This window comes from Patagioenas fasciata, chromosome Z (assembly GCF_037038585.1).
Source record: "Patagioenas fasciata isolate bPatFas1 chromosome Z, bPatFas1.hap1, whole genome shotgun sequence".
NCBI lineage: Eukaryota > Metazoa > Chordata > Aves > Columbiformes > Columbidae > Patagioenas > Patagioenas fasciata.
Genome location: NC_092560.1, coordinates 49815654 through 49828793, shown reverse-complemented (window position 1 = coordinate 49828793; position 13140 = coordinate 49815654). Strand labels below are relative to the sequence as shown.

General features: G+C 42.4%; 1 protein-coding gene across 1 annotated transcript in view; it reads left to right on the top strand.

The window, feature by feature from the left end:
* PGGT1B (protein geranylgeranyltransferase type I subunit beta) overlaps positions 1–13140 on the top strand; it is a 66514-nt gene that overhangs the window by 25864 nt on the left and 27510 nt on the right. The window contains exon 5 of the mRNA XM_065860646.2: positions 2844–2976. Coding sequence (XP_065716718.1) covers positions 2844–2976 — 133 coding nt within the window. The remainder of the gene's footprint in view (positions 1–2843; positions 2977–13140) is intronic.

The following is a 13140-nucleotide window of genomic DNA, read 5'->3' as shown; positions in this document are numbered from 1 at the left end:
GAAAAAACTTCTTGTCAGTGAGGGTGACGGAGCACTGGAACAGGTTGCCCAGGGGGGTTGTGGAGTCTCCTTCCCTGGAAACATTCAAAACCCACCTGGACATGTTCCTGTGTGACCTCACCTAGGCGTTCTTGCTCCAGCAAGGGGATTGGGCTAGATGATCTTTTGAGGTCCCTTCCAATCCCAAACATACTGTGATACTGTAATACCAGCCGTAGAACACATGCCAGTTTAAAGGACTCAATAGCACTTTGTGTATAGATTTGCTTTTGTATTGGAGAATGAGGATACTTGCTTACGAGATGAGATACTTACTACTGGAAAGTTAATTGATTGGTTTTTGTCCTGGGGATAGTAGTTTTTCTGCTCTGCCCTTCAGATAAGTACAGTTTTCTGTATTTATATTCTCCATTTTTTGCAGCACCCCGAAACACTATTACGATGTTTGTTTTGCTTTTTGGGAGGATGGGCTTTATTTAGTTTTGAGAGATCCAAAATACCGATATACAGGATGAATTAGCTTGTATATTTTTTGAAATAGGAGATAATATTACTAAACTTTGTTGTGAGATCTGTCCTTTTTGAGAACGTTTTTAATAGGTGGTATATACTCCTTGATCTACTTCTGTTGGTGGGTTTGTTTGCTTTTTTTAAAGCAGGCTGAAACTGGTAGCTAATGAGAACTTCTGCTAGGGCTCATGATCTGTCTATGTTGTTAAGTTTTACTGACTGCCATTTTTAAATAGTACTTTAAGAAATGCAGAATTATCCAAATGTTGTTTCTGAAGGAATTATCTTTCACTTCACAATGAAATTGCTGTCACCTTTTGTGAGTTAAGCAAGGTATTGTTTTGGTCTAATGGCTTTATATCACTTAGACACGTTCTATAATTAAAACTTTTTTCGTGGGAGTAACACAGCTGTTAAAATGCAGTGTTGAGTGTGTTTTTAGAAAGTGAAAAAACCAAAACCAAACACAAACTCCAGAATGTAAGCGGTGAATATGGACTGTATGATATGTAGTTTTCTGTTATAAATAACAGTAGAGTGTGCTTAATGGGCCAGCTCCTGAAGTATGTATACAGATATATACCGATGTATTTGTTGATCTTCTGTAGTTTGCAGTTTCGTCAAGCATATGGAGGTACCAGTTCCATTGCTTAAAGCATTTCTTGTATATGTTGGGCTATTTTTGTTTTTAAAGTACATCTGAGAGGCAGGAGTTGCTTCCTACCCACTAGCATCTTCAAGTGGTTACTTGCCACCTTACCTGATTGCAGTAATAAGCTACATGCAATTAACCTCTTCTACATGTTTGTATCAAGTGTGGTTTTAGTGTACAGACTGAGAATTCTTATGTGTGATACTAAGTTTTGTATTCTCTGTTGAAGAGTGCCAGCTAACCCCTACAAGGGAGTGCTTTGCATGTCTCTGGTATAGAACTGTTACTTGGGCAGGAGTCAATTTCCAGTGTGACAGACATTTTTATACCTAGGAAAACCACTTTTACTGTCCCAAACGGGTAGGACATGTGAAGGCCAGAGCTTGAGCTAATATCTTGTCCAGATGGATATGCTCACTGAAGGAAAGAGACATTTTTCTGGTGTCACCCTTGTATGAGTATGCTGCTTTCTAGTTAATAAAGGACAGGTGTGAATAAAAAGAAACAAGGAAAAGAATTGAAATTGTATTGTGTCTTTTTTCATTACAAATAAATGTGTGTATTTTAATTTCTGCCTTAGTTTAGCTGAATGTGATTTGAAGCATTTGGATAATAATGCAGTTGTCACCTGAGAATGGGGCAAGATTGTAAACCACAGTACTCGCACATCTTAAGAAGTGTTTTGATTTCTCAGAATGTCCTGTGCCATATCCAGAGAGCAATGGAATTCATCCCTAACTGTGCTGCAGAGAGGAAGGCCTGGCACCTTTGCAGTTAGGAGAGATGAAAATATCTCCCAGTAAATGTTGAGGGCTTTGCTATGCAGGAAGATAATGGAATACATACTTGAATTACAGGGTCAGGGAGGGAGCATCATGTTGGTGATAGTCATGTTTAAAAGACTCTTTTTAAAGTCAGAAGTACCTATTTTTCTTCTTTTAGAAGAGATCTGTCAGGAGGACTTATCAATATTCTGTTGTGCTGGCTTTTTGCAAATAGTTGAGTGATCAGAATATACTGACTAGCTTTTTGAACCAAGTGGAGGCTTGTCAGGCAGCAAATCAGATCTTCATTTTAAGGGTCTCTGAAAGAGCACAGGGTTGTACCTACATAACCTGGATACAACAAGTTTCAAATGTTGGTAGAGTTTGGAAAGAATGTAGCCATAGGAAATAAAAAACTGGATTGAGGATGATTTTCACCATTTGCATTAGGAAAGGTAATAATAATGATTACATTTATGCATATATGAGAAACTGATCTTGAAGTTGCAGTCAGGAAAGAAATCGTTGTGAGATATTAAGATTTCTAGAAAGGCAAAGAATTCTGCCCCAAACAGTAAATGTTAAAATAATAACTCATCCATCAGTATATACTGTGATCAGTGAAAGAATTTACGCGTTAACATCTTTGAATAAATAAATATCAGTGTCATTACATTGCTGGGAGTAAAGTCATTCAGACTCCTAAATGTTAATAGTTCTATTCATTTTCCTCGACTTAGTTAGAATCACATCATCTAAAAAGAAAATGTAGCATTGCTTTGGGTTATAGTTATGTGAATACTGTAAATAGAAGTAACTAATTTTTAAAGGAAAAATTACACAGTGCTCAAACTGCTTTTTGTACTTTCTGATATAATAGGCTATACAGTGTATAATAACAGAAATGTTTCTTTCAGTTTCTGTGCAGTGCTGGAAGGAAGTGAGAATGACATGAGGTTTGTGTATTGTGCTTCCTGCATCTGCTACATGCTTGATAACTGGTCAGGCATGGATATGAAAAAAACGATAGACTACATTAGAAGAAGTATGGTGAGTACTCACGAAGTGGCGTTTCCTGCTCAATTTTGAAGTTACTAGCTTTATTTCTTAACTATAACTAAAAGGCCTCCATCCAAATTGAAGTATTGTGGTAATCTCTTTTCTGTTCCTCCTTTAGCAAGTTGAAATGAAAAGGTACATTGTCTTTTGTATTTGTATTTTCATTGTAATGTGTGTACTAGGAAGGTAATTTTATTTGGCATGTATGTTAAATTTGCGTTCTTTTTTCCTATTAAAACTCAAAATTGAGAGCAAGTTCTTGCAAACTGGAGCCTGATATTCCTGTAACTTAGAAAAAGTGTATACGTAAAGCACCACATCAATAAAATCCTCACATTTTGATGAACTGTAGTGCTGGTTTTTAAATTATATACAGAAACAAAGAAAAAACTAATTATTGACATCAGTTCAAGCTGATTAAGTGTTTCCAGTGATACACTTCATTATTTATTAATTAGGTATTTGGAATGAAGGAAGATATTCGTATATACATGTTTTTCTCTGTGTCTGTGCCAAGTTGTCTTCACATTTGGTTGGAGAAAAGAGTTTTCAGGTTTTTTCATGATGTTTTCGTTAGTTTAGTTGAGTTTCATTTTCCGATATTAAAATAAATGTTTTTCAAAGAAGCTGAGTAAGCTTGAAAACTACAGTTTCCTGAATGTAAGCGAACGTAAATAGTAAACTCTTCAGGTCCACAAAAAAGAACCAAATTTATGATGACATACAACTTCTCATGTAAACCAGCACATTTTAGTAATTGCTGCCAACAGTGAGATTGTAAAATTCAAGTGAGAAACAAGTAAAAAAGACTTAATCTCCTGCTTCAGACCAAAATGGGGTTTATTTTTTGTTTATTTCTTAAAGAGGTAGGTAGATACATCACAAGAAGCTTTCTAGCACAGTGCCATAGACTGATTAGTCACATAATTTTCTTCATGTTCTTTTCAAAAAAATTTAAAATCATCTAATTCATAGTTGGCACGTTCATTACATTAGCCTGCACCCTGGAATTCAGAGTATGAACAAAACTTTATGCTATCACACCCACATTGCTTTTAATGCCTTTTAATATGTTTCTTCTCTGCTTACTCCCCCAACACCCCTCAGCAAGACAAGGGAGAGAGTAGGAAGAGCAAAAGCAAGAAAACTCATGTATCAAGGTAAAGACAGTTAGCTAAGTGAACAAAAGACTTAAGAACAAGTGATGAAAAGGCAGTCAGGCTTTTACCACCTCTCACAGGCATACCAATGCCCAGCCAGTCTCCAAGCATCAGCTGCCTTGGAAGACACCTTGCTCCTCCCCACCCCTTCTTCTGCTATCCCAGTTTTATTGCTGAGCATGAGGTTAAAACATACAGAATATCCCTTTGGCCAGTTAGGTTCAGTTATTCTGACAGTGTCCCCTCCCAACCTCTTGACCCCCAGCCTTCTTGCTGAGGGGTGGTGAAGTGGAAGAAAAGAGAAAGCCTTGATGCTGTACTTGTAGCTGTCCCCTAGAGCCCACGTCTCCCCCATTTCTGACAGGTCAGCCTACGAGCCCATGAGGTTCGTGATCTTACTCCAGTTGGTACTCAGACCCCTTGTGTAAATGGGGTATTTAATATAGTAGGGCTCTTCGTACTGGCAATGAGATGGTTAAGCAAAGTGTGACAGAGGTATGTAAAGTAGTAAGTAGCACTGAGAAGGTGAAGTGAGCAGGAAACAGTTGTTCCTCTCTAGAACAGGAAGTAGAGATCATCATATGAGGCCATTGATGGTGCAGGCAAGTGGATTTTTTTTTTTTTTTTGAATGTTTGGAGCTTTGAAATGACACTGGAGGTTTACTGTCTACAGTGATATTGAACCGAATTCATAGTTTGCTTCTAAAGCCTTAGCATTAGTCCTTGTACCTGAAAATTCCAAATGTTATGTTCCTACTGCGAAAATTGACACCAAAAAAAAAAAATAAAAAATGAAGCCTGAACAGAACAAGACCTCTTGGAAGGGCCCGTAGTTATACTTCAGTTGACCAGTGAAGTGAAACTGGAGTCTGGACACGGTCAGAGTCCAGAAGGTACTGTGGCTTATCACAAAGACTAGGTCTTTTCTCAGCTAGCTCAGACAGTAACTCACAGAGATCCTGTAAGCAGTGTTCTGTAGACAGCAGTCTCCTTAGGACATGCTAAGGTGTAACAAGAAATACTATATTTTTGTCCAGGTTTACTGTGAATTTGTAGAATGACTACACACTGCGTTCAGTAGGACATCTTCCTGGAAAGTGTTGGTTTGCTATGAATGAGTACCCTGCAGAGTTGGTACACACAGGTAAACTAGTTGTGTCCAGGTTTTCTGTGTGTGCACTGCTTGGCCAGACCAGCAGCATTTCAGTGTGGTCACTGTCGAGGGTTAGGATTGCGGGGTGACAATCAAACCCTGGCAGATGTATTGTTAACCTCCTCTCCCCCCCACTTCCCCCTTTTTCCCCTCCCTCTCCCCTCTTCCCACTCAGGACAGGCGATTGGGAGGGAAAAAAGGACAGAGAGAAGAGAGTTGGAAAAGTTAAAGATGTTTTACTAACGCCACTAATAAGAATAGAGAAAATAATACAAAATATACGAAACCAATCTTGTAAGTGTCAGCAACTGCAGAGCCAGCACCCGAAGTCCTGGATTAGACTCTGTAGCCAACCGGAGCTGGATTCAGTCTGTCACTAGGCCTCAGTTCGCAGGGACGACCAGCAAGGTCCTCTCCTAATGTCAGCCATGAGGAAAAAAGGGAAAAGGCAAAGGGCCGAGATCCTCGTGATCTCCCACTTTTATATGAAGTATTCACGTGAATGGAATGTTATACACCGTTGGTCAGTCTCTCGGACATCAGTTTTCTCGTTGCCCCTCTCGCGAGATGTCCATCCGTGCTTATCAATAAGTTTGCATTCCATTGCTAGGTTTAACCAAAACATGTGTTGGGTTCTCCAGGAAAATGCAGCTAACATGAAGGCTTTAGCTGACAGGCAAATTCACTAAAGAAGAAACTTGTTTTTAACAAAACCAGGACATTCCACCCCTTATAATATGACATTCACTGAATACTTCAACCTTATCAATACAATCTATCAATACAATCTAATTAATCACTACTACTATATATATATATACATATGTACATATATACACAGGAGTAATTAATCGGTGGACCATCCTTTGAAAAGTTCATTAAGTTCATTTTGTCACAACAGTCTCCCAGGGCAGGAAAAATGGTACAAATGCATCTCCTGACCACTGTTTGTGGGTTAAGAACACCAACTTCGAAGAAGGTGTCGGGCGCCACTCGAAGAAGCTAGCTCTAGTTTCATCACCATTGTCTTGATCTGAAAGACACTTATTAAACATTGTTAGTGCGGCAATTCACATCATACAGTTCAGCATTGCATATTTTCACCTAAAATCAAATCTCCTTGAGGTACACACCGAACTGCTCCATCCTTAAGCATCACCCACCAGGTGCTGCCAGGTCCCTGGGCAAAAACAATCCCACGAATAGGTTTGCCTTTGCCTGAGGCAGGAGTAACCCATACTGCCTTTCCTAAGATATTTTTCATGTGTACTACAGGGACTTTATCTCCTTCTACAGTCCGTAGAATTTCTGATTGGGCAGGCCCGGCTCGATTGGTTGATCCCCTAGTGTTGACCAACCAAGTGGCTTTTGCTAAATGTGAATCCCAGTTTTTAAAGGTTCCACCACCAAGTGCCTTTAGTGTAGTTTTTAACAAACCATTGTACCTTTCAATTTTCCCAGAGGCTGGTGCATGATATGGAGTATGATATACCCACTCAATACCATGTTCTTTAGCCCAATTGTCTATAATACTGTTTTTGAAATGAGTACCATTGTCTGATTCAATTCTTTCTGGCGTACCGTGCCGCCAAAGGACTTGCTTCTCAAGGCCCAAGATAGTATTTCGGGCTGTAGCATGAGGTACGGCATATGTTTCCAACCATCCAGTGGTTGCTTCCACCATTGTAAGTACATAGCGCTTACCTTGATGTGTTTGTGGAAGTGTAATATAATCAATCTGCCAAGCTTCTCCATACTTATACTTTAACCATCGCCCCCCATACCATACAGGTTTTAACCGTTTTGCTTGTTTGATTTCGGCGCAAGTTTCACATTCATGAATAACCTGTGAAATAGTGTCCATAGTTAAATCCACCCCTCGATCACGAGCCCATTTGTATGTTGCATCTCTACCTTGATGCCCTGAAGCATCATGGGCCCACCGAGCTAGGAAAAGTTCACCTTTATGTTGCCAGTCCAAGTCCACCTCAGCTACTTTAATCTTAGCAGCTTGATCCGCTTGTTGGTTGTTTAGGTGTTCCTCGGTGGCTCGACTTTTAGGCACATGAGCATCTACATGACGAACTTTCACAGGCAGGCTCTCTAGCCGAGCAGCAATGTCTTGCCACAGTGTGGCAGCCCAAATGGGTTTACCTCTGTGCTGCCAGTTGCTTTTCTTCCATTGCTGTAGCCACCCCCACAAGGCATTTGCTACCATCCATGAGTCAGTATAGAGATAAAGTATTGGCCACTTCTCTCGTTCAGCAATGTCCAAAGCCAGCTGGATGGCTTTCACTTCTGCAAACTGACTGGATTCACCTTGTCCTTCAGTGGCTTCTGTAACTTGTCGTGTGGGACTCCACACAGCAGCTTTCCACCTTCGATGTTTTCCTACAAGACGGCAGGATCCATCTGTGAACAGTGCATACTGCTTATCAGTCTCTGAAAGCGTATTATATGGTGGTGCTTCTTCAGCACGTTTTACTTCCTCCTCATCTGGAGACATCCCAAAGTCTTTGCTTTCTGGCCAGTCTGTAATAACTTCTAATATCCCTGGGTGGTTGGGACTTCCAGTTTGAGCTCGTTGCGTGATCAGTGCAATCCATTTACTCCATGTAACATCGGTTGCATGATGTGGAGAGGGAACCGTCCCTTTGAACATCCAGCTCAGCACCGGCAGTCGAGGTGCCAGGAGGAGCTGTGCTTCAGTGCCGATCACTTCTGAAGCAGCTCGAACTCCTTCATATGCTGCTAGTATCTCCTTTTCAGTTGGAGTATAGTTGGCCTCAGATCCTTTGTATCCTCGACTCCAAAAACCTAAGGGTCGACCTCGGGTTTCTCCTGGTGCTTTCTGCCAGAGGCTCCAGGTAAGTCCACTATCTCCAGCTGCAGTGTAGAGCACATTTTTAACATCTAGTCCAGTTCGGACCGGTCCAAGGGCCACCGCATGAGTTATCTCACGCTTAATTTGTTCAAAGGTTTGTCGTTGTTCAGGGCCCCTCTCAAATTGGTTCTTTTTACGAGTCACTCGATAGAGAGGGCTCACAATGTGGCTGTAGTCAGGAATATGCATTCTCCAAAAACCTACAACGCCCAAGAAAGTCTGTGTCTCCTTTTTATTAGTAGGTGGAGACATTGCTGCAGTTTTGTTGATCACCTCCATTGGGATTTGACGACTGCCATCTTGCCATTTTATTCCTAAAAACTGGATCTCTCGTGCAGGTCCCTTGACCTTGCTTCGTTTTATGGCAAAACCAGCATCCAAAAGAATATGAATTATTCTCTCACCTTTCTCGAAGACTTCATTCGCTGTGTCGCCCCATACGATGATGTCGTCAATATATTGCAAGTGTTCTGGAGCTTCACCTTGCTCCAGCGTGGTCTGGATCAGTCCATGGCAGATGGTAGGACTGTGTTTCCACCCCTGGGGCAAGCGATTCCATGTATACTGGATGCCCCTCTAGGTGAAAGCAAACTGCGGCCTGCACTCTGCTGCTACAGGAATAGAGAAAAATGCATTAGCAATGTCAATTGTAGCATACCACTTGGCTGCCTTTGACTCCAGTTCAAATTGCAGTTCTAGCATGTCAGGCACAGCAGCACTCAGTGGCGGTGTAACTTCATTCAGGCCACGATAGTCTGCAGTTAGTCTCCACTCGTCACTAGACTTACGCACTGGCCAGATTGGGCTGTTAAAAGGTGAGCGAGTCTTGCTGATCACGCCCTGGCTTTCCAATTGACGGATCAGCTTCTGGATAGGAATCAAAGAGTCTCGATTGGTGCGATATTGCCGGCGATGCACCGTCGTGGTAGCAATTGGCACCTGCTGATCGTCAACCCTCAGCAGTCCTACAACAGAAGGGTCATCTGAAAGACCAGGCAAATCAGACAGCTGTTCCATTTTCTCAGTGTCCACAGCTGCTATACCAAATGCCCACCTATACCCTTTTGGGTCCTTAAAATAACCTCTCCTGAGGTAGTCTATACCAAGGATGCACGGAGCATCTGGACCAGTCACAATGGGATGCTTTTGCCAGTTTTTTCCAGTTAGGCTCATTTCCGCCTCTACAACAGTCAGCTCCTGGGATCCCCCAGTCACTCCAACAATATTGGTGGATTGCGTTCCTTTATAGTTAGAAGGATTTATTGTGCACTGAGCACCAGTGTCCACTAAAGCTTTGTACTCCTGGGGTTGTGTTGTACCAGGCCATAGTATTTGTACAGTCCAATAAACTCTGTTATCCCTTTCCTCCACCTGGTTGGAGGCAGGGCACCTCTAATTCCTGTTTTGCACAGTCTCTGGGTGTGAATTAGAGGTTCCTTCAAGAGCATCAGAATCTCTTCTGCTCCTTTTGTAAACTGGAGCAGCCACCTTCCTAGGAGTTTTTCCTCTTATCTCACGTACTCGTTCTTGAAGTTCTGAGGTAGGCCTTCCATGCCACTTATTCATGTTTTCTCCCTGCTCATGTAGGAAGAACCACAGTGAACCTCTTTTTGTGGGCTGTCTCTGCCCTCTCTCTCGAGATTGGAAACGCCTTCTCCTAACAGCTGAAACATAGGTTTGTGCAGGTCGTGAACGGTACGAGTCTTCTCTGAGCTCTTTGATTTCTTGCAACAGCTTTTCAAACCGGTCATCAGATTTTTCACACGGTTTCTCCACAGCGGAGACACAAGCCCGTAGAGAACCAGCAAGGCTGTCCTCAAAGTACCGGAGCTGCTCAATTACTTCATTAATTTCTTGTACACCTCTAGCTGACCAGACCATTCCTGCCAATGACTTAGCATATGCAGGTGGTGCACTTTGTACAAATCTGCGCCACATAGATTTTGTACAATTGATTCTATCTGGGTCTGTCCCCTCTTGGCTGTTTGGTCCTAGATAGATGATCTGTCGCACAGCTAATTCTCTCAGGAACTAGATACCTCTCTCCATAGTATTCCATTTCCCTAACTTGCATATATACAGTCTTCCTTGTAGGGAAATCTGGCTTTCATAGCTGCCAGGAGTCGGGTCCAGAGAGTAGTGGCATTAGACTCTCTTGAAATTGCCCTATCAATGGTGGAATCTTTTGTCAGAGATCCCAGCTGCCTGGCTTCACCACCTTCTAATTCAATTGTTTCTGCCCCATTGTCCCAGCATCGGAGCAGCCAGGTTAAAATATTCTCGCCTTCACGACGACTGAAGTCTTTTCGCAGATCTCTCAGCTCACCTGGAGAAAAGGACCGAGTGGTGGTCACTTCATCTCCACCCTGTCCTGATGATGCCTCTTGGGTTGATGTTGGCCCTGTGCCATCACCTGCTGCACGGGTAGTCTTTCTAGTGACTTTCTTACAACCAGCAACTGATGCTGATATGGGTTCACCATCATTTGATTCATTTTCAGAGTCTGAATGACTGTCACGGTGATTGCTGTGGTTACAGCAGCAACAGTGCCCAGTGTGTGAAGACGGGGGGGCTGCCTTGTTAGCCTTTGAGGCTGGAGAAGTAACGTTATCTGCAGCGACCTTGGCAGAGGAGCTCTGCTGAGGAGCTGTAGCTTCAGCCTGTGAAGCCGCGGTTGGGGGGGCAGTGGCTGCAGTGGCAGTTTTGGCTGTTTTGCCTTTTCTCGAGCGGCTAGGAGTGCTTTTTGCTAAAGCTTCTGAAGACGCACCGCAAATTTCAGGACTAAGAAGAGACGCAAACCTCCTATTGAACCTCATTTCTCTTAACAGTAGCACAAACTGACACACATTCAGCAAACCAGATAACACCATCACCGTTCTATCAAAGCTCCAAGGATATTCAAAGTTCTCTAAAACATTTGCAAACTCTCCTAGCGAAAACACAACAGTATTGTTAGTCAGCCTTTCTAAAAATTCGCTTGACCAATTTGCAAATATAGAGCCATTCTGCTCTTTAATCTGTCCTGGAGGTTTTTCAAGGTAAAGCAGAAGCGAGTAGAAATTCATTAGCGGCTGCAGTATAATGAAATAAACCAATGCCAAACCACACAGAATCATCATGACCGCTGTCCAGTTTCTTGTTGTTATATAATGAATACTTCGATTCAGAAAGAAACACCAACACAGATATGGGATCAGCGAGCACAATGTAGAAAATAACTGATACAACTTTTGCCATAACATCTTTAAATCAATGTAATTCACTTTGCCTTAATATCACTAAATAATATCCGAAGCAAACAGACGCGCGAGTATCACAACTCTATGAGTTGGCACCGTGCCAAGAAAATTGAAAGGTACGTCAGAGCAGTAGAAAAGCCAAAAATCTCCAAATTTACCCCTTTCTCTTGCCCCACGTTGGGCGCCAATTATCTGTCGAGGGTTAAGATTGCGGGGTGACAATCAAACCCTGGCAGATGTATTGTTAACCTCCTCTCCCCCCCACTTCCCCCTTTTTCCCCTCCCTCTCCCCCCTTCCCACTCAGGACAGGCGATTGGGAGGGAAAGAAGGAACGAGAGAAGAGAGTTGGAAAAGTTAAAGATGTTTTACTAATGCTACTAATAAGAATAGAGAAAATAATACAAAATATACAAAACCAATCTTGTAAGTGTCAGCAACTGCAGAGCCAGCACCCAAAGTCCTGGATTAGACTCTGTAGCCAACCGGAGCTGGATTCAGTCTCTCACTAGGCCTCAGTTAGCAGGGACGACCAGCAAGGTCCTCTCCTAATGTCAGCCATGAGGGAAAAAGGGAAAGAGGGCAAAGGGCCGAGATCCTCGTGATCTCCCACTTTTATATGAAGTATTCACGTGAATGGAATGTTATACACCGTTGGTCAGTCTCTCGGACATCAGTTTTCTCGTTGCCCCTCTCGCGAGATGTCCATCCGTGCTTATCAATAAGTTTGCATTCCATTGCTAGGTTTAACCTAAACATGTGTTGGGTTCTCCAGGAAAATGCAGCTAACATGAAGGCTTTAGCTGACAGGCAAATTCACTAAAAAAGAAACTTGTTTTTAACAAAACCAGGACAGTCACTCACTTGCAAGGTGTCTGGTACTTCTAGGCAAATACATGCATCCTGCTGGGTCATATTGTATTGTTGAAGATGTGTTTGGAGAAGTTTCAAATGCTTAGAGAGAAGCCCGTTGTGAAAATAATTTGAGAGTGGTGGTTGTTCCTTCCTCTCATTTGTCTCTTTCCATGACCATCCTTGAGATGTATTCCAGTTCAGTTACCTATTATAAGAACCAAGTATTAATGTGTATTTCTTAAACAAATGCAATTAATGTGAAATGTGGTGTCCAAGAATATTAGTGTCGAGGGTTAGGATTGCGGGGTGACAATCAAACCCTGGCAGATGTATTGTTAACCTCCTCTCCCCTCCACTTCCCCCTTTTTGCCCCTCCCTCTCCCCCCTTCCCACTCAGGACAGGCGATTGGGAGGGAAAAAGGACAGAGAGAAGAGAGTTGGAAAAGTTAAAGATGTTTTACTAACGCTACTAATAAGAATAGAGAAAATAATACAAAATATACAAAACCAATCTTGTAAGTGTCAGCAACTGCAGAGCCAGCACCCAAAGTCCTGGATTAGACTCTGTAGCCAACCGGAGCTGGATTCAGTCTCTCACTAGGCCTCAGTTCGCAGGGACGACCAGCAAGGTCCTCTCCTAATGTCAGCCATGAGGGAAAAAGGGAAAGAGGGCAAAGGGCCGAGATCCTCGTGATCTCCCACTTTTATATGAAGTATTCACGTGAATGGAATGTTATACACCGTTCGTCAGTCTCTCGGACATCAGTTTTCTCGTTGCCCCTCTCGCGAGATGTCCATCCGTGCTTATCAATAAGTTTGCATTCCATTGCTAGGTTTAACCAAAACATGTGTTGGGTTCTCCAGGA